This window comes from Ptiloglossa arizonensis, chromosome 8 (genome assembly GCF_051014685.1).
Source record: "Ptiloglossa arizonensis isolate GNS036 chromosome 8, iyPtiAriz1_principal, whole genome shotgun sequence".
Taxonomy (NCBI): Eukaryota; Metazoa; Arthropoda; class Insecta; order Hymenoptera; family Colletidae; genus Ptiloglossa; species Ptiloglossa arizonensis.
Genome location: NC_135055.1, coordinates 8,409,831 through 8,430,567, shown reverse-complemented (window position 1 = coordinate 8,430,567; position 20,737 = coordinate 8,409,831). Strand labels below are relative to the sequence as shown.

At 28.3% G+C, this 20,737-nt stretch overlaps 4 protein-coding genes across 13 annotated transcripts; 1 reads left to right on the top strand and 3 right to left on the bottom strand.

The window, feature by feature from the left end:
• Positions 1-748: 748 nt before the first annotated feature.
• Pect (phosphoethanolamine cytidylyltransferase) lies at positions 749-4,798 on the bottom strand. 6 transcript variants are annotated; one of them, XR_012992904.1, is made up of 7 exons: positions 4,648-4,798; positions 4,105-4,242; positions 3,711-3,890; positions 3,191-3,617; positions 2,889-3,109; positions 2,284-2,379; positions 749-2,006 (listed from the first exon to the last, which is right to left on the bottom strand). XR_012992904.1 is itself a non-coding variant. In XM_076317734.1 (6 exons), exons 2-6 carry the CDS (start codon positions 4,116-4,118, stop codon positions 1,910-1,912), a joined length of 939 nt encoding a protein of 312 aa, XP_076173849.1. In that variant the 5' UTR covers positions 4,119-4,174; positions 4,648-4,752; the 3' UTR covers positions 749-1,909. The 6 variants fall into 6 exon arrangements, 5 of the variants coding, with proteins under 5 accessions (XP_076173849.1, XP_076173847.1, XP_076173846.1 ...); XM_076317734.1 differs by lacking the exon at positions 2,284-2,379 and having other exon boundaries at positions 4,105-4,174; positions 4,648-4,752; XM_076317732.1 differs by lacking the exon at positions 2,284-2,379 and having other exon boundaries at positions 751-2,006; positions 4,105-4,265; positions 4,648-4,781.
• A 1,531-nt stretch (positions 4,799-6,329) lies between these two features.
• On the bottom strand, positions 6,330-12,292 carry LOC143150175 (putative ATP-dependent RNA helicase DDX5). 3 transcript variants are annotated; one of them, XM_076318242.1, is made up of 6 exons: positions 12,124-12,275; positions 10,434-11,641; positions 9,625-9,684; positions 6,992-7,222; positions 6,737-6,910; positions 6,330-6,635 (listed from the first exon to the last, which is right to left on the bottom strand). In XM_076318242.1, coding segments are annotated over exons 1-6 (1,845 nt in total). In that variant the 5' UTR covers positions 12,126-12,275; the 3' UTR covers positions 6,330-6,465. The 3 variants fall into 3 exon arrangements, 2 of the variants coding, with proteins under 2 accessions (XP_076174357.1, XP_076174358.1); XR_012992972.1 differs by lacking the exons at positions 6,330-6,635; positions 6,737-6,910; positions 6,992-7,222 and adding exons at positions 7,571-7,797; positions 7,947-8,266 and having other exon boundaries at positions 12,124-12,292; XM_076318243.1 differs by lacking the exons at positions 6,330-6,635; positions 6,737-6,910; positions 6,992-7,222 and adding an exon at positions 7,571-8,266 and having other exon boundaries at positions 12,124-12,292.
• Positions 12,293-12,907: 615 nt separating this feature from the next.
• LOC143150732 (uncharacterized) lies at positions 12,908-17,781 on the bottom strand. The gene is made up of 7 exons (XM_076319191.1): positions 17,357-17,781; positions 16,545-16,802; positions 16,238-16,475; positions 15,803-16,083; positions 15,245-15,738; positions 13,716-13,958; positions 12,908-13,646 (listed from the first exon to the last, which is right to left on the bottom strand). Coding segments are annotated over exons 1-7 (1,827 nt in total). The 5' UTR covers positions 17,359-17,781; the 3' UTR covers positions 12,908-13,335.
• A 273-nt stretch (positions 17,782-18,054) lies between these two features.
• On the top strand, positions 18,055-20,384 carry LOC143150733 (RNA-binding region-containing protein 3). Of its 3 annotated transcripts, none has more exons than XM_076319193.1 (6): positions 18,055-18,181; positions 18,382-18,861; positions 18,925-19,069; positions 19,150-19,599; positions 19,905-20,055; positions 20,141-20,384. In XM_076319193.1, exons 1-6 carry the CDS (start codon positions 18,161-18,163, stop codon positions 20,298-20,300), a joined length of 1,407 nt encoding a protein of 468 aa, XP_076175308.1. In that variant the 5' UTR covers positions 18,055-18,160; the 3' UTR covers positions 20,301-20,384. The 3 variants fall into 3 exon arrangements, with proteins under 3 accessions (XP_076175308.1, XP_076175307.1, XP_076175309.1); XM_076319192.1 differs by having other exon boundaries at positions 19,147-19,599; XM_076319194.1 differs by having other exon boundaries at positions 18,143-18,274; positions 19,147-19,599.
• The last annotated feature ends 353 nt before the right edge of the window (positions 20,385-20,737 follow it).

Sequence of the window (20,737 nt, the reverse complement as noted above, 5' to 3'; positions counted from 1 at the left end):
CTCCAGATACTATTGCATACGCTTTTTTTTGTTCTCTTCATTTACATACAAGTCGCAACAGTCATTTATTTAATTAATATGCAACAAGACGACGATTTTTAATGAAGTAAAATAAAGAAGTATGATGCGACATGTTCAGCAAATAATGGATGCAAATGACGTAATCAAATATTGATATATGTATGTACATGTAGTATATATATTCTTACATGTAAAAGCTTTAAAATAGTTGGAAGATGTTGCTAAGAATATAACGATACATTTTTTTTAAAATAGAGGTATTATTTTAAAACTATTATTTCAAACTTCAAATATAGAAATTTTGAAGTGTTCATAATAATTTGATCACCCACTGTACTTATTTACATTTTATTCTTGCCCTTTAGTTACTTACATATAAGAAACAAAATTACAAATCATATTTAATGAAACTCCTAACAAGTAAAAAATATACTATCTTTGGGTTTAACCATTTTTTTAAATTTAGTAATTAAATCGTAAGTTTATGAAAATAAATTTTATAACAAAATAAAGGAAAAATCAATGACTCGTCAAAAATTTTTAATTGTTTTACATGCTAATAAAACCGGTGTAAACAATATAAATTTATAAAATACATAAATAATACCCAATCTTGTGAAAATGCAAGTTATGTATGATGAAAAAGCATTCTAGTGTTTAAGTCACCTTTTCCTGTTTTTATATAATTACCTATATGTAATGTTAGTTATTTAAAAATTAAAAAAATGTGCTCACACTTTTTCACCAGTATGTTAATATTTTTTATATATATATATATATATCTATAGGGTGTCTGGTTTCAATCCATAATTGCGAATTACTTAAAAAATTATTTGCACGAAAATTACATAGTTCTAAGGGAAACATTATTTATTGTAATTCGTTTTTTCATGCATGGATGCATAGAAGTCATACAAAAGTAATATAATTTCCTCTAATGGAATCGTATAAGTTTTAGTACACCAATACATATAGCTCATTATTTCCTACAAAAAAATATTAATCTGTTTATATCGTAAAATCATTACTTCAGAAGGTAATCTAAGCTTAATATTACAAAATGGTAGTAGTACAGGTTTCTATTACTCTGAAATAGTATAAGACAATATTAACTTTGATAAGTTTTTCTCAGTATCAATTCTAGTACCACTTGAAATATTGAAATTAAAATATCTTTGAAAGATAATTTAATCACAATATTACAAAGTGATAGTACGAATTCCTACTGCTCCGAAATGACCTAAGGTAATATTGACTTTGAAGAGTTTTTCCATTATCAATTCTAATACCACTTTGTAATATTGAAATTAAAGTATCTTCTAAATAATTTGTTGACATAACTAAGGTAATTAATACCTTTTTATAAAAAATAATGAACTGCATCAATTAGTGCATTAAAAACTATATAATTCCATTTAAGAAAACATGTATGTCATCTTCATATAACCTCTATGCGATTAGGTACAGAAACATTGTTCCCCTCGAAACCATTCAATTTCTGTCAAAACCATTTCTTATACAGTGGGTAATTTACAAGTAATTTACATTTATATATTAAAATTAGACACCACGTATACATTGACTTGTTTATATATACATAATAACATAAAATACTTTTTTCTAAGCCTTTTTAATTTAAAATGTTATAATTTACAGATATATTCAATTAATTATGTATCTTCATCATTATATTTCTGTCCTTGTTATGTCACAGAAAATAAAAAATAACATTCTCACGTATTAATACCTAAGTATCTAATATAATTATAAATATTTAAGCCATATATATTTTCAAATGGAATAAAATAAGTGAACTATCAATGTGATATCGTATTTACAAATATCTTTCATAAACTTTGAATATTTCACATTGAATACTTAGAGGAAACTATTCAGTTGTTTCTTTTTTCTGAGACTTCAAAAATATTTCATAAGCTTCTAATTCTTTTTTCTCCTTCCTTAAATTTCTATTTTTGAATTCCAGCCTGTAATTAAACGCTGTATCAAAACATGACAAGTCTGTTTTAAAAAAATGGGATATGCAAATGTCATCCTTAATTTTTATTATTATAATAAACCTAAGTAAATTATATGCTTCTCACAGAATATAAAAAACATACTTATATAAGCCAAAGATAAATTAGAATGTAAAGTCAGTCCATGAAGTTTTTATTAACATAAAATTGCATATCCCATTACAAAAGCATGAGTAGATGAATGATAACAAAAAATGTTAAACAAAGTAAGAAAAAAGGTGTTTACTGTAAGCTGAATGAGGAACTACAAAATGTAAGATGGCAAGATTCAACAGGTCAATGGTTCATCAAGTGCTTAATTATCATATGTAGTTGTTTTGACCTAGGAAGATAAAATGCTGCATACAGTATATTTTTTACGAAATTATGTAATAATCGTAATTTTTAGTTATTATATAACTCAACAAATGGCAAAGAATTACAAAGAATTAACAAATTTTTAATTTAATAAAATCATGATTCTAAGTATACACTAAAGTTACACAGTATTATTACTTTAGTACATACAGTATTATATTCATTTCTTGTAGTGATAAATGTATTGCATATCAAATAATAAGTTAAAGCAATAATTATATCTAACTACAGAATGAATACATATAAAATTAATTCTTATATTTTTTGTAACATAAATCATTTTTTTCATGTATTAAGTTAAAAATTGGTAAATTTTTATTGAACATTAAAATTGTATTTTGAAGAAACAATATATGAACATTAAATTTGTGTATGCTAGATGTAAATTTAATTTTGAACATAAAGTAATAGCTTCATAATTGTAGATAAAAAATTTTTGATCATGCATGTATATAAAACATTTTACTAACATACCTGTGAAGAATGATACGCTCAACAATTTTATCTGTTGTCATATCATTACCACTATCAAGTAATTTAAATTTATTTTGTCTTTTAGGTTCAGCATATGGATCTGAACCATCTTCACAAGGCATTATAGGAGTCTGACCATGACAAACAACAGAAACATCAAAATGTTCCATAAGATCTCGTGTAACTTCATATGGTGCTCCAATTACTACCTCATTAACATACTGCATACAAACCAAATAGTATATTTCAAATGAACTCTGCTCGTACTAATTATATTCTCAAAGTAATATTTTATTTCTTACCTTGCAAGCTAATACACTAAGCACTCTTTCATGAAGATTCATAATTGGATGATTACCACATTTATACCGATTAACTACTGGATCTGTATGTAGTCCAACTATGAGATAATCACCTTCTTTCTTTGCAACCTCTAGAAAATCTAAATGACCAACATGAAAAAGATCAAATGCCCCAGCTACATAAACAATTTTATCTCCAGGTTGTGGATTTTTTCCATCACTAAACTGAATAATTTTTTGTGCAGTAGGTAAAAATTGAGAACAGCCTGTCCATGGACTTCGGGCTGACTGATCTTGACCCATACTTTTACTAGGTTCCCTATCAACAGTATATTCACTATCTCCTTGTTTAAAATGTTGTCGTGTCATTAAAAGCATACGCCCTACTAAATCAGTTGTAGACACACCAGCTGTTCTTTGAACCTCCCTATAATAATCACATTTGTATATAGTCTGATGTAACTGATTTATACCATAATCATTAAGTTGTTTCTATACTTATTTATTACTTGAAATATACCTATAACGACCTGTTGCTTTGACTAAATGGTATGTATCTACACCATCTGCTGTTATAGTGATATCATCACCATGAACACAAAAATCACAGTTATATTTGTCTAACGTTTCTAATGTTGTAACGTAAGGTGCACCCTCTACCACCTCATCTACCCATTTTATACCACGAACCATTTTGTACCTAATCAAAAAATATTATATTACAAAACAGGTAGTAATTGTATAAATTATTTTAATAATACCCTTTACCTTTTCTAAAGTAACATTTAAAAATATAATTAATTATAACACTTATATTTAATCACACTGAGTGTATACTTCCAATAATATTATGAATATTTTATAAGCTGTATCAAAATTTAAAATTCAATTTTTGCTCTACAACCAAAACATACCTTTCTTCTTCCATAAATACTGGTGGTCCTTTATGTTTGGTAATTTCTTCATCTGTATGTACACCTACAACTAAATAATCACCTAATGCCTTCGCTTGACGCAAAGAATTTGCGTGACCGAAATGTACCATGTCGTAACTATGTCAGAAAAGTAATTATTTCTAAAATTTATAGAAACATATATTTGTGTGGCTAAAATAAACAGAACAAAGAGTTTGAAGAAATTTGCGTAAGAATAAAATTGGTTTTCATTAATAGCTTATAATAGCAAAAATTCAATAAATATTTCTCAAACATATAATGTTTATAGAATTAGAAAGATATAAGAAAGTACCGCGAAAATAATTAAACATAATTGTATAGATATGCACTACTAAAAGTTATTGTTACAATAGTGTCATACATTGATTTATGTATATACACAAGTATATCATACATCGACACTCTATTACCAAAAAATCACATATTCATCAATCTCGAAAATTAAACAGCATGTGAAATTCAAAACAAATGAATAATGGTATTAATTGAATAGAAACTCACCATCCGTCACACCACACTCGTACTTCCTTGCGAGTTTCTGTCATAATGAAGGAAATAGAAGTATTTTAAGACACAAAAAAATAACTTTTCCGTTCAACAAATAGTTGCGGATAACCAAGAAATCACTATACCTACTAAGTCTCAGAACGTACTGCGCACGTCCTCGATTCGCGCATCACATACTTTTAATCAAGTATATCCCCACTTTTTGGGGGACTTTTAATCAAGTATATCCCCACTATGTAAAATAATTTACAATTCTATAGCTAAGTAAAAGTAAATCGTATATTAACACGCTTAGAAATTTTAAGTACTTTTTAATTCATTTTATAAATAAATTTATTTGTATAATATATAATTATTTAATTTCATAAATTTAATGTTGTGATTAATAATAAAGTTTAACCAATGTATGCTAAATATCATGTAATAATAATTTAATAATACAATATGATAATAGTACAATGATAATGGAATACTTCATTATTTATTGGACAACATTGTACAATATAAAAGTATTAGGACAATTTCAGATCTACAAAATTTTCTTTATCAGTAAGACATTAAATACTTTTTCTTTATAATTCTGATCTACAACTTTGATAATAACTTCAATTCCCTCGATTAACATCAAAAACTATATTCACACAATATCATAGATAATGAATATATGAACATAAATTTATACATTATACATTAAATACCGAAATAAATTATAAATGATTTTACAATGAAAATTCTACTATCGCAAAAACAATCGGACAGGTACACATAATTGGCAGCCATAACAACTTTAATAATACCGCAAAAATGTAAACGTAAAGAATATTATATTGGAATGAATCAATAAACTGCCCTGACCGCATAACTTCAGATAAATGCCATTTATACTAAATAAGATCTCATACTATTTTGATGGTCGAAATATTAGAACACCTACAATAATTGTACAATAAAAACATTTTTTTTAGTGCATGTGAGATGTCTAATTTACTATTTCTTTATGAAAATTACATATAGGATAACTATACAGTGTGCACATTATCGAATTACAGCAATATATTATTGTAACCGTATATTTGGAAATCCAATTATAAATTTGATAATTATAGTACTTATTTTCCACATAAAGAAAGTAAAATATGGAATAAAATTTGCTATAAAATTGTTTAGATTTTATACTTATATTGTTTTATTAAATTTCTAATACTACAATGCGCGCCGAATTTTCATGCGCTCTTAAATTTAATACAGTGCAATGCATTGTACGTTTTAATATAAATGACCGTACACTTACAACCTAGTTAATTTTCGGAGAACCGTTACAAATCAGGCTCTTATTGTTTCATAAGTTCAACTTTCTTAACTTTCTTACTTCATAAAGATATCCGATGCAAGAAATGAATATTCGATAAATATTGAATTTTATAAACATCTCTCTTGTTCCAATACATATCAACATTTATAGAGCATTAACATATGTTAAGCCGCATTACGAAGAAATAAATGGTCGTAATTGCAATGATCGCAAGTCAAAGGTCATCAAGAATGTTCTACCTAGTATTACACTTATATTTATTTTTACTGTAAAAGAGAATGCTAAGTATCTTTGATTCGATATAATCTGAACCTACTAATACCTTTTATTTCTTTGTTTTAATCGGTAATAATACCGTGTGCATTTTACTTTGTGTCCAATCACAATAAGAAGCACACTGTATGGAAAATATGTTCCTTTTCAGATAGGACCATTCCTCTTCCTGTTCCTTAACTATACATATTACATAAGACTCTCTTTTGGAATTAATCATTTTAAAATTAATAACCATTTTGTTGTCTATAATTACTTCCACCACCACTTCCTCCTCCTCCACTTCCTCCGTATCCACCGCCGTTTTGACTATAACCACTGGAACCACCACCAGAAGCTCCACCATAATTGTTTTGAGAAAATGGTTTGCTACTGTAACTACCTCCTGCCATGCTACCTAAATCGTTAAAAATATATATATTTAACGATATGGTACCGGAAAATGAAAAAATATTGGCCGACTTATGAAATTGTTACAATTTTTACTTGAATACATACTGCTGTTATTTCCATTCCATTTATTTCCTCGATCTCCTCCACCACCACTAGAGCGATCAAATCTGCCACCTCTATCTCCTCCATCCCGACCACCGCGAGATCCTCGAGAACCACCGCCACGGCCACCGGAACCACGTCCACTACTGCCTCCACTACGTCCGCCATAACGACCTCCTAAAACACGTGTAGCAACAAAAAATAATAATATTAAACAAAAAACTAAATTGATTAACTTAGATAAAAATGAAAACATACTTTTATAAATGCCTGGATTTCTTGATAACTCGTAAAGTTTAGGATTTACAACTTGTTTTGCTTCCTCTAAAACTTGAATCAAGTCACTAGCCTTGTGTGCGTTACCAGGTGTGAAAAATGCGTACGCAGTTCCAGTTCGTTGTGAACGTCCTGTACGTCCGATACGATGTACATAGTCTTCCGAATTGGACGGGTAGTCCAAATTTATCACAAATTTAACATCTTCGACATCTGTACAATGTTAAAAGTTATAATCATCGAAAGTGGAAACTACTTGTGTCTTTGTGGTTCAATTAACTTACGAAGCGAATTAATTAAAGCATTAGTAGATATGCTAACATGTGTAACATAGATGGAATTAAAGAACACAATTCTATTTATTTATTTACAATTTGAAGAAAAGGGCAAATTAAATAATTAAAAATATATTATATCTAATATTAAAAATTTGTATTATACTCCTTATTCCATCTACTGTTTTCATATGAAATACGCAAACAAGTTGACCACAAAGAGCAAGTTTTTATATTATTTACCTGTTGTTGCCAAAAGCTGGAAACGTAAATACATTTTTGGAAATGTAGAGGAATCAGAGCTCAGATGGTTCTCATGGAATTCTCGCTTTATGCGTTAGCGAGCTGTATATTTACTCATAGTAACTTCACACCCTTCTCTCCCGCACCAAAGTATGGATCTGTGCTGGTCTTTCAAAATTTGGTCCTTGCGTATTGCTTTGGTGAGGTTGGAACATTGGATGAGCACCATGTGCATTCTCCGATCAACCCCACGTGCATTCCATTGCATAACTAACATTAATGTTTGTTTTGCAATATTGAGAGTTTACAAATAATTTTTTTATAAAATTTGTATGTACAATTACATAAACTATTGTAAATACTTGAGTACTATTAGACAGATAGTACATACATATGGATCAAATTTTTTTGTAATTTACCTAGAAATGTAATTTCACAACCACTGCAAAACAATGTAATGTCATTCCCTATCCTTCTAATCTAAGAAACTGGTAAAATATCTATCCTGTTTTGTAGTCCTTGAATGCTAGATGCCCTAACACTATGACTTCCATACTTTGGACCGTCGCAGGTACAGAGTGAGAGTGTGTTTTTTCAAGTGGCACGGTGGGCCGAGGCACAGCGTTGGTTAGCTTGTTGCGCGGGGACAGAGACCAGCAGTCACGCCCCATTCAATTATATATTCCAAAGCAAGCTCTCCAGAGTTCTTATCATTGATAAAACTCCGTCGCATGTGCCTCTGAAAACACATAGAACAGCACGTTAATACCAGACTGACAAGACTTTTCTCAATCAGAGCAAAATTTAAAAAGATGAGCCTCCTATCCTCTTACCTGTTTACCTAATCTAATTCTGCTGCTGAAATATTTTGACTTACTTTCCATTTAATATTAATACAAATCTAATAATTTAGTATAATCAATAAATTACTATTCAATTTATCCTCTATATAAATAGAACTTCATTAAAACATATTATCTTTTAGATTATTGATATTATTATCTTACAAATTTATGTAATACTACTATAAAAAACTAAAAGTATGTCAAAATCCACCTAAACTATGATAAAACTGAACAAATTACGAAACATCCTTTCAATATTGTTGTGCTGAAAAGATGAGAATAATAGCATTAATTTATTTATATGCTTTGTATATGTCATTAAATTCCCTAAGTAATGAGCTAATGAAAATAAATTAAAATAGTATCATAAATAAGATAAGGAACTTGGATTGCTAATTGTATTAATTAATTCTATACAAAATGAACTATATAACATGTTCACCTTAATTATTTCTGCTGTTACTAAATCCATTTCATTTCTTTTTGTTTTAAACAATTTAGTTCAGATGAATTTACAAGTTGATTATAATATATTTTTTGTAAATTGGTTTTTTGTAAGCTTTCAAGATCATCTTCAAATTTTTTTTAGTGAAATCCCACAATTACTTTCATTCGTGCTTCAGCAGACAGAAAAACAATTTTAGGAAGAATAGAAAAAATATCTATTTCACCATCATAACTAAAGATACAGTTGGAAAAAGTATTTAAAAATACTTATATGATTAGTTGAGTCACTGCTAATATTTGATGTGTGCCTTTTTGTATAATGTTTATAAACATTTTTTCTTCTACATAAAAATTATAATTATTATTAGATTCATGTATGAAAGTAATAAGAAAATAAACTTCTTTTATTTTTCTTCAAACTTTTTTACTTACTTAAAAAAACTTTAAAATCAAATTCTATTAAAAAAAACTAAAGGTGATCTTAAGAACTACCAAAATAATGATGACTTGTAAAAAGTACACTACAATTAACTTGTAGGTTCCTCTGAACAAACTTATCCAAAATAAAAGAGATTGGTATTGGTCTTCTAACACTGGAAATAATCAAGGTAATCAAGTTATGTAATTCATCCTATATATTCTTTTCAATAATTTCCATTCACACCAAGAAAGGACTAATGTCAATCAGTCTGGCACATGCCGTTATCCGTTGCCACATCACTATAATACAACTCTCGTAAACGTGAAATAACCATCGCAGCCTGACCCTTACATCATACCCACTCATGTGTAAACAGATTCTTACCTAATCCTCGTGCTGCAACATCTGTAGCTACTAGAATGGCAGATCTGCTATTCCGGAATTCTGAAATAAATTCTCTAGTATTGAACCAAATACATATGCACCATTCTTAACAAATCATCAACATTTGGACAAATCAAAATCGTCCATCTTTAATTTTAATCTACTATTGTAGGATCAGTAGAGATGTACAAAACATTTTTCCAAGATGAAGTTAATTTTACAACATAACAAGAGTATTAAACATTTTAATATAAACAGGAACTTACAGTCTTCTCACAAGATCTCAGATGAGGTTGAAGTACTAAGTAATTACTCTCTAAACTTATTCAATAACAATGAAAAATTCATGAAAATCCAAGTTTCAATAAAAAATAACACATTTTTATTCAATATTCAACACTGACTTCAAGAAAACTTTTATCAAAGATAATTCCTTGTTTGCAAGAGAAAAATGATATACTTGGAATTTGTTCCAATGGGTGTGTCCATAGTGCCAACAGCATTTATTCTTTTAAATGAATATATAACTATATTTTGATAGCCTCTGAATTCCTACTTCTATTATATGCATCATGTCTATTTCAATAAAAAACAGTAACAAAAATTAATACTCACAATACATATTGCAATACATGCTACATATGTAACTTCAATTACTTATATCTTAAAATTATCAAGGTAATATGCTCAATATTGTACACATACTAAGTAAGATAAGTAATCTAACTATCCTGCAATAGTGTATTAAAATTGTAATTGGATAATTCTGATCCTTCACTTTTAGAAATAGATACCTAATTAATACTTACGATTCAGTACATAATCTCTTTCTTGTTGACTTTTATCTCCATGGATTCCAATTGCTTGCCATCCATACCTGTTAATGGCACGTGTTATATCGTCCACTTTCCTCTTAGTCTCAACGAAAATAATAGTCTTATTTTCTGGCTCATTTGAAATTTCTTCCAAAAGTTTCATAAGTTTACCCTCCTTTTCATATTCTTCACATACATCAACAATTTGGAGAATATTATGATTAGCTGCCAGTTGCAGTGAACCAATATTAATTTGTATATAATCTGTTAAAAATTCTTCTGCGAGATTGCGAACCTCCTTTGGCCATGTTGCTGACCACATAAGAGTTTGTCGATCAGGTCGAATTTGTTCAACAATTTTCCTAATTTGTGGCTCGAAGCCCATATCAAGCATTCTATCAGCTTCATCTAGAACTAAGTATGTACATCTGCGTAAATTTGTTGTTCCACGTTCTAGAAAATCAATTAGACGACCAGGTGTTGCTATACATATTTCCACACCACGTTCAAGATCACGTGCCTGGGGACCTTTTGGAGCTCCACCAAAAATGCAAGTATTTCTTACTTGCGATGAGACACCAAAATCTGATGCAACTTGTTGAATTTGCTGTGCAAGCTCTCTTGTTGGTGCTAGAATAAGAGCTATAGGCCCATCATTTCTATTCAACCTAGGCTGATGATTTATATGTACAATTGCTGGTAAAATATATGCCAAGGTTTTTCCAGATCCAGTTTGAGCAATCCCAACCATATCACGTCCAGATAGGGCAATGGGCCAACCTTGTGCTTGAATTGCAGTTGGTTCCCCAAATCCTTGTCTACGAATTTCATTTAAAACATAGTCTGGGAATCCACCTTCTTCAAAGTATATATTTGGTCCCGGTAAATTTGTGCCTTTCACAGTAATCTCTTTATCTGAACGATAAGCCTCAACTATATGTGGACTTCGAGTTGTAACATTAGGATGAGGCTGATAGAAATCTTTTCTAAATGGTTGTAATGTACTCATATCCCATCTTGGTTTACGAAGACGTTCACCTGGTTGTCGATTTTTAAAGCTATTGTTTCCAAAACTACTACCATCTCTATTTGAGCTGCTACCAAATCTACCACCTCCACCACTTCCATCTCTGCCACCAAAACGGCCACCCCCACGTGCTCCGCCACCTCTCCTATCACCACGTTCACGCTCACGGTATGCCCTATAATACAAATTTACTTATAATTAACAACTAAATTTATTAATATATGAATTGATAGCCATATAAAAAATGAAATTTCACCGTAAAATAAAAAATGTTTTATTTTAGAGTATAATTATTTTTCAGTACTTATTATTCAAAAATCAGATACCTTCAGTATTAATCAAAATATTTCAATTAAATCAAGTATTAAAAATAAACATTAAACATATGTAATCAATTTATAAAATTATAATTGAAAAATAAACTTACATTTATAAATTTCACATAGATATTTTTTATATTAACAATAAATACGATACATCTTAAATTAATTATTATGAATTGTAAAAATACTTTATATAATATGAGTGTAAAGAATTATATTAACATGAAAGCAATATGGAGTAATGTACAGTCAATCGAACATATTAAATGTCAGTAAGATATTCTAGGAAATTGGAAAATTTACTTAATATTAATGAAAATTTTATGTGACTTACATTTTCAGGAAGGTATTTTCTACTTTCAGCTGCAAGATATAAGATGTTTTTCAACAAAATCAGCGTACTAATGATTACAATCACTAAAAAGTATGCTATACTCGTACGATCCAAAGAGAATTTGTGAAACAAATGTCATGGCGTCGTGATGCGTCAGGAAGTAGTTCCTTCTACATTATTGTATATTTTATCATTTCGTACGTATTATTGTTTCTATCATTTATATTTAAGTTAATAGCATTTAAAAACTATTATTTATCTTTTTTAAGACATCAACATTTACAAGTTAATTACAAATGTTCAACGAAATTCAGCAAGTGCGTAAAATGCCGGAAATAATAGTATAGAGTAGGGGTATATCACGGAAATAAAATATTGAACTTAGAAAAGCATAAAATAAAATTTGATCAGTTTATCAATACCTTCTATCTTTTATAACTTTATGTAAATTGGGACAAGAATATTTTAATTGGTTTCATAAAAGAGAAGGACAATTTTATTGATATAATTTACAACACAAAAATGTAACAAAATACATTTAATTACAAATTTTTAATATTTTTCTTATTGCTCATAAAATTTATTTTTATCAAATATTTATGTAGCAAACAAACTTGAATATAAAACAAATTAATTTATTTTATTCGTCGGTAATAGTAGTAATTAATACAAACATCACTGAAATTGATGTAACAAATTTTAACTTAAATTAAAATACCTGTACATTCATGAAAGAAGATGTTTATTTTTGCATTTTGCATTTTGCAAGTTTTTTATATTTAACGTAATGTGTGCAAATTCTTTTTGAAAAACCATGTTTCACTTTACACACACAACAAAACAACTATATTATAACTAAGAATATTAAAATAATAATAAATTATATTATACAAATGTCTGTGTGATAATTAATTTTAAACGTTTTCCAATAATTTCTACTTCGTCAATTCTATTCTGAATTTCTGACTGTAGTTTTTTTTAAATAATACATATACATTTAATAAATCTTATTTTGACTATAATTACACTAGTATATTTTTTGTTATCATATGTACGAAATACATAACATCTTTTCTTTGGTATGTGGGTTCATGCTTTGTGCATTTTTTAACTGCATCATTCTATTTTCTTTTTAACACAAATTTAACTAAATACGTTACTATCGACACTGTTTAATAAAAAATCTGTTTTTCTGACATTATAAATGTAATATTAGTATGTTATCCCCCTGTATTGATAAGTATTTCCATAATTATCTCCTCCGCCATAACTTTGTGCTAAATTACTTTGTCCATATGATCTTTGTGTACTGTATCCATACCCTGTATTCTGATTAATTGAATTACTTGGCTTCATATTATTATAGCTATTATAATCTGAACCTGAATAGCTGCTTGAAGCAGATTGATAAGAATTTCCACCACGACCACCACCACCTCTTCCTCTTGAAGAACCTCCTCTTCCCCTGTTATCATTTCCTCTTCTACCATTATTTCTATCACTACCCATAAATCGTTTACCACCTTATAAATTAAAAATATACATATAATAAAATTTTATTAAATATTAAACAGAATAGTATAAGAACATACTTCTACTTCCAAAATTTCCTGATTTAGCTAATTCTGCCATTTCAGTTAGTCGTGGATTTATATTTTGTCCTGCTTCTTTTAATACTTCTATTAAATCTCCTGCATGCTTCATATTATGGCTTGTAAAAAATGCATAAGCAGTTCCAGTCTGTCTCCTTCTTCCAGTACGACCAATTCTGTGTATATAGTCCTCCGATGATGATGGATAATCAAAATTTATCACATATTTGACATCATCCACATCTATGACAAAATATTTAGAAATAATAAAAGTATTGCTAATATTTACAGTTATTTGGATATAATTTGTAACAATTATCACCACATTCGTTGATTGCATCAAGCTCATAGAATGATCTTCAAACTTGGGAAACTAATTGTGCAGAATGTTTAATGTTAAAAGCATAAGGTGGTTGAGGATAAATTTTGAATATGTTAAATAACTATGTTGTATAAAGTTTTTAATAGTTTTTATAATTTCTATTGGGATAAACGGAATCCTCTGATTTTCACTTAAAAATAAAGTTGATCTGTAAATCAGGTTTGAAAACCACCCACCTTTTATTTAGAAATTCCATTGCAAAATCAGCAAGAACAGCCCCATTTACTTTTAAAGTAGGGCTATTCGGTTGGTTTCATATGGAAATGTATTGATGGCCTAGAGATTAGACAGACACAGCGGTGGTGTCTGGTTTGGGATAAAGGCAGCATTTTAGGGTTTAAGCCTGAATGCATTAATCGTTTTAAGAATCAGATAATAATTTTCAAAATTAGAGGCACTGGAAAACACTTAAGAATTCTTATTTAAACTAACAATAGTTATTAAATCTATATATATATATATATATATATACGGCACAATATTAAAATACAGGTTAAATAATATTAAAATATATAGTTACTTTATTATAAATATCTTTGAAAAGTAATCAGGCAATTGTAAAATTAAAATCTCATATTAAACATTTTAATCTTGTATTAAAATTGACTTTTAACATGTATGTAATACTATAGAAAAATTAAAAATTTAAAAACATGTCTTTTAAAAAGTATTTTAATATTAAAATCTCAACATAAGTATTAATACAGTACAAGCAAAAAGAAAAGAAAATATTCACTGTGTCTGCCCAATACTGGCAGTACACCGCGTTCACTTAGGGTACTCTGTGCCTCTGAAAAAGAAAAGCAGACAGTCTTACTGGTAGCTTGTGTGCATTTCTTTAGACCCCTTTGTATAAATTTGATTATTGAATTTCATTAATGTATACTGTAGTTAATTAATAATACGAAACCTGTTTAAAGCATATGCTATAATAAAATATGAAAAACAAACTGAAAATCTAGTCTAATCAATGGACTTAAACTTTCAGAGCCCTACTATAAAAAATATCCAATGTATCACACATTGCTACAAACATAGCTGTCCACTGGTCTTATTAATAACGCATCACTGGCCAATCCAATAAGTGTTGCCAATTCCCAGATTTATTCAACTTTTTGTACACTATAAATAAATAAATGATACATACCTAAACCCCTAGCAGCCACATCTGTTGCAACTAGAATAGGAGCCCTTCCACTTTTAAATTCTTGTAATACATGATCTCTTTCTTGTTGATTTTTATCACCATGAATACTTAACGCTTGCCATCCATCTCGTCTAATATTTCTTGTAATATCATCTACTTTTCGCTTTGTTTCAACAAAAATGATTGTCTTATTTTCTTTTTCATTTCCAATTTCTTGAAGTAATCTATATAATTTAAAATCTTTTTCGAACTCTTGACAAACGTCCACAATTTGAATAATATTATGATTGGCAGACAAAGTTAGAGAACCAATATTAAGATGCATATAATCAGTTAAAAAATCTTCTGCTAAAGCTCGAACCTCTTTAGGCCATGTAGCTGACCACATTAAAACCTGTCTATCAGGTCGTATTTGTTCAATTATTTTTTTTATTTGAGGCTCAAAACCCATATCCAACATTCTATCAGCTTCATCTAGTACTAAATATGTGCATCTGGAAAAATGTATATTCAATATCATGAATGTAGAAAAGTTTAATGTAAAAACTGTAATAATACCTGCGCAAATTTGTTGTCCCTCTTTCCAAAAAATCAATAAGTCTACCTGGTGTAGCAATACATATTTCAACGCCTCGTTCTAAATCATGTGCCTGTGGTCCTTTAGGTGCTCCACCAAAAATACAAGTATTTCTTACTGATGCTGATTCTCCAAAACAATTAGCTACTTCCTGAATTTGTTGAGCTAATTCTCTCGTAGGAGCTAAGATTAAAGCAATTGGGCCATCACCACTACTAAGACGTGGCTGGTGTATAATGTGCACAATTGCTGGTAAAATATACTGAAATAAATATATTCCTTAACATAAATAATATTTTTATTTGTACCACATGAGTATATTGAAATACTATTTTATGTATTCTTTAGAAATTTTAATAAAAAAAATCTGTAGATTTTTACAAATTAAAAATGAATTTATTTTTAATCTGGCTCACTCCAAGTGTTTTTCCAGAACCAGTTTGAGCAATGGCAACTAAATCTCTGCCACTGAGTGCAATAGGCCATCCTTGTGCTTGAATTGCTGTAGGCTGAGAGTAACCCTGCTTCTGAATTTCTTCTAATACATAAGTTGGGAAGTTGCCTTCTTCAAAATATTGTATAGGATTAGGTATATTGTCACCTTTTACAGTTACTTCAGCATTTTCTCGAAACTTGCATATTTCTTCTTTTGACCTAATGTATGTAAAGCACTAAATTGAAATTCTACTTTTTATTAAAATACAAAATTTTTAAAATGTTCACCTATTTCTAACTGCAGGGTGTTCAATATAAAAATCTTTGCGTAAGGGTTCCAAAGATCTTATATCCCAGTTAACTTTCCTAAGTGTTCCTCCAGGCTGTTTGCCTTTTATACCACCACGAAGATTGTTATTAGTTCCTCTACCACGTCCACCAAACCTATTAATATTATTTCCATGGACATTGTCACCACCTCCTCTATTGCTACCTCTGCCAATACCACCACGGCGGCTCCTACTATGTTCTCTGTCTCGATTAAACCTAAATATGTTATATATCATACAAATGTAACATGATTACGCTTTAAATATAACTTTTCTGGATCTATAATTCTGATAAATATTATAATATAAATTTACTGTTAGAATTTACAATTATAAATGCATAGTTACAAATTTGACATTCACAATGAAAATACAAAATTTACCAATAATATTTAAATTTATCTATTTACAAAAGTGACAAAATTCATAACATTCAAGTATAAATAAAATAAATGTTCAATAGAGAAAATTGGTAAGTAAAATAATATAAGAAATTGTTTTTATGATCCATTTTAAAAATCATTATTTTTTTGCAGATATCTAATATTGCGACTACAGATACAACAATGTATTAAAAATTATTTTTTTATTATAAATTTCGATTATTGATTATTGATACCATTACCAACAATATAATTTGACGCTGAACGGTAACTATAATAAAGTGTGAATTTGAAAAAAACTATTTCTACCTTGAACAGTATATACATAAAGAATTATACGTAAATTTTTATTATGCAACTTTAAATTCAATTGCCATGTCATACTTACATTTAGAAATAGGAATATCTTCAAACACAACGAGCAACAGATTATTCCGCTTTGCGGTCAGTTCCACGAAAGCCAATCAATAATTTAGAAGAAGCGAATAATAGAAGAACCACTTATTCTATCCTAACACTATTGAATTCAATGAAAAATTCCGAGTTCTGTCGTTTGGAGAAACGTAAATGAAATAATGCAAATAAAATACAATGCTTATATCTTTAAACTTGCCGGTAAATCCAACGGATGAAATTGACAAGTGAACTTCCGAAAGTAGTTCCGTGTAAACTGTTTCCATGACAGCATCGGCGTAGTAATACATTAGTAACAAATATATTAAAACAAAGAGTATGTGTATTATAAGATAGAATGAAAGAGTTTTCTAGATAGAGGTAACACTATAAAATTCAAACTAAACAAAATTAATATTTTCCTTGGAATATGCTTATACTTTATTTTGCATTTGATTTGAAATTTTATTAAAAAAAGATATATTAATTAAAATCTGCATTTTTACATATAAATGATAATCTGTTTTTAATATATTTTCGTATTCGGTTTAAGTTTAAATAAAAGCTTTAATTCAATTAAAATTAATAAAAAAAAGTATCTAAGAGAAAATGAAATAACCAAAATTAAATACTGCGGGAGTCTCAAAGTTTATTTACACACCACCGGAAGATGGCGCTGAAGATGATATTATGATTCATAGTGTTTCCTACTTCATTTTTATTATCTACAGTGTATCGTAAAGATTGTCGATGTTATCTAATGATAATTCAATTATTATTAATTTAACATTAAGTTGAAATGTCATCTGAAACGGCACACGTAATTTTCTATTTTTACATAACATTATTAAAAAATCACAAAGAGAAATGAAGAATATATCCTATTTTTATTATAAATTATTAACTTTTATAGGTTATGTTATATTTATTATTATTTACATTTCAATTTTGGTTTGTTATTCTTAAAATTCAATTTGAAAATGCAGTTTTTGGACGTTAAATTTTCATATTTTATTTTAGATGTCTGATACTCTTAGAATTCTTCATTTACCACCAGAACTTTCCGATGATCGGCGCAATGAATTATTTAAAAAATATGGAGCAGTTAAAACATGTACTCTAAGACCTTCTAAGAAATATAGTATAACATATGTAAAGTTTTCATCTCAATCAGCAGCTATAGAAGCATTGTTACGCCTACATCAATTAAACATCAGAGGACAATATTTGACAGTTGAATTTGCCAAAAAATTCATATCAATAGAAAATACAGAAAATAAAGTTCATAATGACAGATTTACTAATGAGGAAAATAAAAAAGAACCAATTAGTAAATCTAATTTTCATACATTTTTACAAAAATTAAATAGTTGGACTATGAATCAAGTTTTTGCTCAACCACCTCCACCAAATATACAATATAAATATTTACCACCAACAAGAAATACATTAATAAGAATAGCTATACAATTATTAAAAGAACCAGCTTTTTACACACAGGTAAATTAATTAGCGTGAAGTTTATTGTTATAAACTTTTAATTAGTATTATATGCTTCTATAGGTTTTACATTTAATGAACAGAATGAATTTGCCACCACCATTTGAAGAACTAGAAGCAGAATTTCCATTACTTAAAGATATGTATAATGTAGAAAAATATAAGAACATATTTGAAAAAGAAAGTTTAGATGATAAAGAAAATGAAGGTAATAAAATTATAGTTTCTCCCATTTTTATTTCTTTATAAATTTTATTCATAAGTTTCTCTGCATATTTAATACAGTAGATCCTTGCAATAAAGAGACAGAAGAAGAAGAATCTGAAATAGAGTCTGATGAAGAACATAATACAACACAACATATGGAAATTATTCCTGTAAAAAGAAAACGTCAACAATCTACAAAGCGTTTAAAAATTCCTAAATTTATTAACCCTGCTAAACATATTGCAATTGCAAGTTCTACACAAAAGATTGTAAAACCAGAAGATATGTTTGAACCAGTACAGCGCACAGAAACAAAGAATCTTAAAATTGAATTAAAAACAGTGGATGCATTATTAGATACTTCAAACAGAGAAGATAATACTATTACCGAAAATGCAGTAGATGGTGGTTTTGGCTTAATGTTTCCACATCCTAAAAATCCTGAAATGGTTGAATATGAAAGCAGTAAAGATATTCAGCAGGAAGTAATTACATCCAAACAATTAGCAGACAATAAGATTTCCGCTAATGGTAAGCATTATTTCTTTTTCTTTAATATTTAGTTCTATTAATCGTTATACTTCTTGACCCATTGAGCCAGTATTTATTTTGCAACTGCCATGGACACATTTATAAAAAAGTAAAAAATTAGTTTCTCAATAACTATTAGAGACACCAATCCAAAACTCAACCAACTTTTAAAGAAGAGTATTTGTCTATTTATTAAAATCATAAATTAGAAAAAAGGAACATTATTATTACCAACAAGTAAAATACTGAGTCAAAAGATTAAAATGTTGATATAAAATAAAAAACTATTTTTATTTATATTACAGATCAAAGATTGCTTCCAGTTTTTAAAAATTATCATCCTGGAAAACCATCAAATCGTTTGTACATAAAAAATCTTGCAAAACAAATTGAAGGAAAAGATCTTCATTTCATTTATCGAAAATATATGATACCTGAATTAAAAACAGAATTTCAGTAAGAACTTTTAACAAACTTTTAAAACATAATGAAATTTCACTTAATTATTTATATAATTATTTAAAAACATTTATAATCTTAGGTATGATGTACGACTTATGCAAGAGGGTAGAATGAAGGGTCAAGCATTCATTACATTACAAAATATAGAACAAGCACAGTTAGCTCTTGAGCAAACAAATGGATACATATTAAAAGATAAGCCAATGGTTGTGCAATTTGCTAAAGCAGCAAAAAGTTAATGAAAATAATATTCTTCTACTCTTGTTTAATTTGTGAATTATGTAACATAAACAATATTTTTAATAAAAAAACCTTTCATTGAATTCCTCAAATTTTGTTTTATACATCTAATTGTGAAATTTCATCTAATACAAAATTTCATTTACATTTAATTTTCATAGTTTTTCGAATTTTTCCAAATTCGTTCCAATTCCAAATTTTTCCATTCATTCGAATTTTAACCAAAAGTATTTATAATGTGGATCTTGAAATCGATGCGGTGAAGTGATAAGTTTAGTACTTTCGATACAGAAGCACGAATGAAAAAATTAATGAGATAAACCATTTTTCCTGTTTTCAAATTCATAGCTGTGAATTTGATAATATTTATATGCATTAATATCTATGTTTTTATTAATTTTATCTATCTATTAAATTTCACAACGTGTAAAATAAA